Genomic DNA, 4,163 nt, shown 5'->3' on the forward strand with positions numbered 1-4,163 from the left:
TTTTATAATTTGTTTGGAATTACGTTTATTATCTTCGTTTTGATGTTGTTTAATTGGAGTTCATTATCAAGATTATCAAGTTTCGAATATTTATTGGAGTTATTTCATCGGATTTTTGTTAAGTAGTTTGAGATATTTATTTCGAATCTGAGCTGATTTAATTTTTAATCGGATATATCGTTGTATTTTTTACGTTCTGTACCGATAGAGATTGCTTAATTACATCATCTGATCATATATGATTTGAGTTTCTTTCAAATATTTTGTACGTTAAGGTGAGATATATTCGTAATTAACCAGGTTTTCATCTTTATGACTTTTTTTGTGAGATATATTCGTTATATTCGATATTAAGATTGTTTTTTTTTATTTATATAGATCATTTGGTGTATTATGTCGAATTCTAGCGTTGTTGATGGTGAATTGTATTCTTCTATAAGTGAGAGTGAAGAAGAAGATGTTGAGAACAAAATTTTTTGAAGGTATCAGTTACTGAATTATTTTGTTGTTTTTAATTTAGTTGATTATCATTTATTTACATATGAATATGTTAATATGAATAAATTGTTGTCTTATTCATATATGAATAATCGTGTGATAATTGTAATTTCAAATTTTTTATTTTTTTCGTTTTATTCATATATGAATAAGTTATGTTTTATTTTATATATTTTGAATCCTCATGAATTTTATGTATTCATATATGAATGTTTTTATTCATATATGAATAATTTTTGTTTTATTTATATGAGTTTGATGTATTCATATATGTTATTGCTTTATTCATGCGTTATTATTTTAGGTGGTGAATCTTCAAGTTCAGTACATGATGCACAATATTGTCATGATATAATTGGAGAACATGTCTATAAGCCAGATGTACCTGTTCAACTTATTCCATTTAAGGGTTTAATCTTCAAATCATGAAAGTTGGCTATCAAAATGTATTCTGAGTATGCTGAAATTGGTGGTTTTGATGTTAGACTGAGCACACAGTCAAGGTTTGATAACAAAATTATAAAGAAGAAACATGTTATATGTAATCGTGGTGGTAAACAGAAAAAGAAATCTTGTGACACATTAGGTACAAGTGGTGTTAGGAGGAAACGAAATTCAAATTCAAGAGCTATTGGTTGTCAAGCAAAGATTATATTTGAATCTGTGTATGGAACTCCAGATTATAAAGTTTTTCAGTTTGATGAACTTCACAACCATCCACTTGAGAAGAGAAGTAATTTAAAAAAAGCGAGACAAATGTCATATTCAGAAAAAGAGTTTATTGTGCATGCTTCTACATCAAAAATAGGTCCAACTATGGCTCATAAGTTGAGGGCAAGTTTGAGAGGTGGGTATGAGTTTGTAAAGCCAAAAGTAGTTGACTATAAATATTTAAGGAGAGATATCAATAGGGTTATTGGTTATAAAGATGCCCAGATGATAGTAAACACAATGAATGACCGTCAAGCTCATTATCCAAATTACTCATTTGAGTTTAATTGTCAAGATGATGTTTTGGACTGTATGTTTTGGGCTGATGAAATGGAGAAGACATATTATGCTGAATTTGGTGATGTTATCTCGTTTGATGCGACTTTCCGAACAAACAAGTAAGTTATTTTATCTATTTTTGTTTATAGCTTATTCATATATGAATATTTTTATATTCAATTATTAATACATCAAAAATTGACTTTAATGAACATTGTTTTTTTTTGTGTTAGGTATCGAATGGTTTTTGTTCCGTTTACTGCTATTGACCATCATAAAAAATCGGTTACTGTTGGATCTGGGTTGCTAAGCAATGAAAGCATTGAGTTACTCTTGGTTGCTTAAAGCATTTCTTAAAACCCATGGGAAAGAACCAACACTTGTTTTAACCGATCAAGATGCTGCAATAAAACAAGTTGTTGAGAATGTGTTTCGTAATTCAAAGCACCGATTATGTATGTGGCATATAATGAAAAAGTTGAAAAAAAGGTATTATTTTAATATATTTCAAATATATTACTTATTAGTATATTCGTTTATGAATATTGATTGTTATTTTACTTGTTATTATTTATTCATTTATGAATATTTTTGTTTAAATACAGATATCAGATGATTTATTTACTAACACAGACTTTAGAAAAAGGTTTTCAAAACTTGTTTGGGACATTAATATGAAACCTGATGTTTTTGAGGTGAAGTGGGGTTTGCTTATGAAGGAATTCAATCTTGAAGACACAAGATGGTTTAAAAACATGTTTACAATACGTGATTCATGGATACCTGGATATTTTAGTGGTATTCCAATGTGTGGTTTGATGAAGACTACATTAAGGTCAGAGAGTATGAATTCATTCTTTAATACATACTTAGAAAGTGGAAACTTACTTTTGAGTTTCATGATAAATTACGACACTGCCATTCAAAAGCAAAGGAATACTCAACGAGATCTTGATAAGGCATCAAAGAAAGCATCATATAAAATGCAAACACCTCGAGAAATAGAACTACAAGCATCAAAGGTTTATACAAGTACATTATTTTTTGAGGTTCAAAAAGAAATATATAAAGCATGTTTTTCTGTACATACTCATATGTTGGTATTGAAGATGGTTGGGATCTTTACATTGTGCAGCACAACAACAGTAAAAGTGATTTTAAAATTGAATTTAAGGTAATTTTACTAGTTTTTTATGAAAAATATAATAATATTCATATATGAATATGAGAATATTCATATATGAATATGAGAATATTCATATATTCATATATGAATATTATATGAATATATGAGTGTTGATATGAGTATTCTTATATTAATGTAAATGTGTAAATTTTGTTTTTGTATCAGGTTGAAATAAAAGTAGAAGAAAAAGAAATAAATTGTAGTTGTGAACATTTTAAGCGTATGGGTGTTTTATGCAGACATGCTTTTACAATAATAATGAGATGTGGTGTTAAAGAAATTCCTGAAAGGTACATTTTAAAGGGATGGAGAAAGGATGTGATATCAAGAAATTATCGTTTTAGTTCTGTTCAATCCGATTCAGGTGATTGTGAGAATGTAAAGCTAGTCAATGATTCATATTATAGTTTTGAATCATGTTTGGATATTGTAAGAGATGACAAAAAGAGATTGGCTTTGTTTGCTGAGAAGCAACAAATGTTGTTGAATGAATTTTAGAGTGATTATATTTCTCCTGGATTGAAAAGCAAGACAGATGGTGAAGTTGTATGCAAGCTTTAGGGTGTTACTATTCCTATTCCAGAAGAGATTAATATTCATGTTCTTGAAGTTCAAGGCAATAAAGGTTCTGGAATCAAGAAAAGAATTCCAAGTGCATGTGAAGTAGCATATGAAAATTCTAAAAAAGAACAAAGAATGTGTTCAGGATGTGGAAAACGAGTTCCACACAATTTACGTACTTGTCTAGAAAGAGTTGGAGCTGCTAAATCAGCAAAAGACAGTTAGGGATTTTTTAGTGTTTTTTTATGTTTTTTGGTTTAATTCATTATGAATATATGCAGATAAAAACAATAAACAATAATATTCATATATGAATAATACACATTTATATTGATATGGTAAATTGATATGTTGATATTTGTTTTTAAATTACTATAAAATAAATTATATTGATATTGTAAATTATTCATAAATGAATACAAATATGTGAAATTGTTATACTAATAAATAAGTATATTCATATCTGAACTTTTTATGTTAATATCTGAACTTTGTTATACTAACATATTAATTTGAAATTATTCATAAATGAATATATCATATTCATAATCATTTATGAATAAATAAAAATAAAGTTTGAAAATATTTGAATATAAAAAAATGACATAAATAAGCAAACTTGTTTCTAGTAATAAGTTAGTTATATTCATATATGAAATTTGTTATATTCATATATGAACTTTGTTATGTTGACATATTACTCCTAATTTAATCATAACTCAATATATCATATTCGTATTCATTTATGAATAAACATAAATAAACTTTGAAAATATTTAAATATAAAAAACTAACATAAATAAGCAAAGTTGTTTATATTACATAATCATTGAACACAAGATAATAAAAGTTGTTTATAAGCATTTCACAAAATATTAAAACGATGTTCAACAACATTTAACAAACCATTTAAAACTTGTTTCACATA

The 4,163-nt window shown here is 26.8% G+C and overlaps 1 protein-coding gene across 1 annotated transcript; it reads left to right on the top strand.

The window, feature by feature from the left end:
- The first annotated feature begins 942 nt into the window (after window positions 1–942).
- Window positions 943–3,172, top strand: LOC128126163 (protein FAR1-RELATED SEQUENCE 5-like). Its single transcript, XM_052763932.1, has 5 exons — window positions 943–1,607; window positions 1,722–1,824; window positions 2,094–2,520; window positions 2,598–2,662; window positions 2,840–3,172. Exons 1-5 carry the CDS (start codon window positions 943–945, stop codon window positions 3,170–3,172), a joined length of 1,593 nt encoding a protein of 530 aa, XP_052619892.1.
- Window positions 3,173–4,163: the final 991 nt, after the last annotated feature.

Source organism: Lactuca sativa, chromosome 5 (assembly GCF_002870075.4).
Source record: "Lactuca sativa cultivar Salinas chromosome 5, Lsat_Salinas_v11, whole genome shotgun sequence".
Classification (NCBI taxonomy): domain Eukaryota; kingdom Viridiplantae; phylum Streptophyta; class Magnoliopsida; order Asterales; family Asteraceae; genus Lactuca; species Lactuca sativa.

Bases quoted from the DNA above. Each gene is read 5' to 3' on its own strand.
- LOC128126163 (XM_052763932.1), top strand. From the start codon at position 943: ATGTATTCTGAGTATGCTGAAATTGGTGGTTTTGATGTTAGACTGAGC. The intron at 1,608-1,721 runs GTAAGTTATTTT...TTTTTGTGTTAG, and splicing joins GCGACTTTCCGAACAAACAA to GTATCGAATGGTTTTTGTTC. The intron at 2,663-2,839 runs GTAATTTTACTA...TTTTTGTATCAG, and splicing joins ATTTTAAAATTGAATTTAAG to GTTGAAATAAAAGTAGAAGA.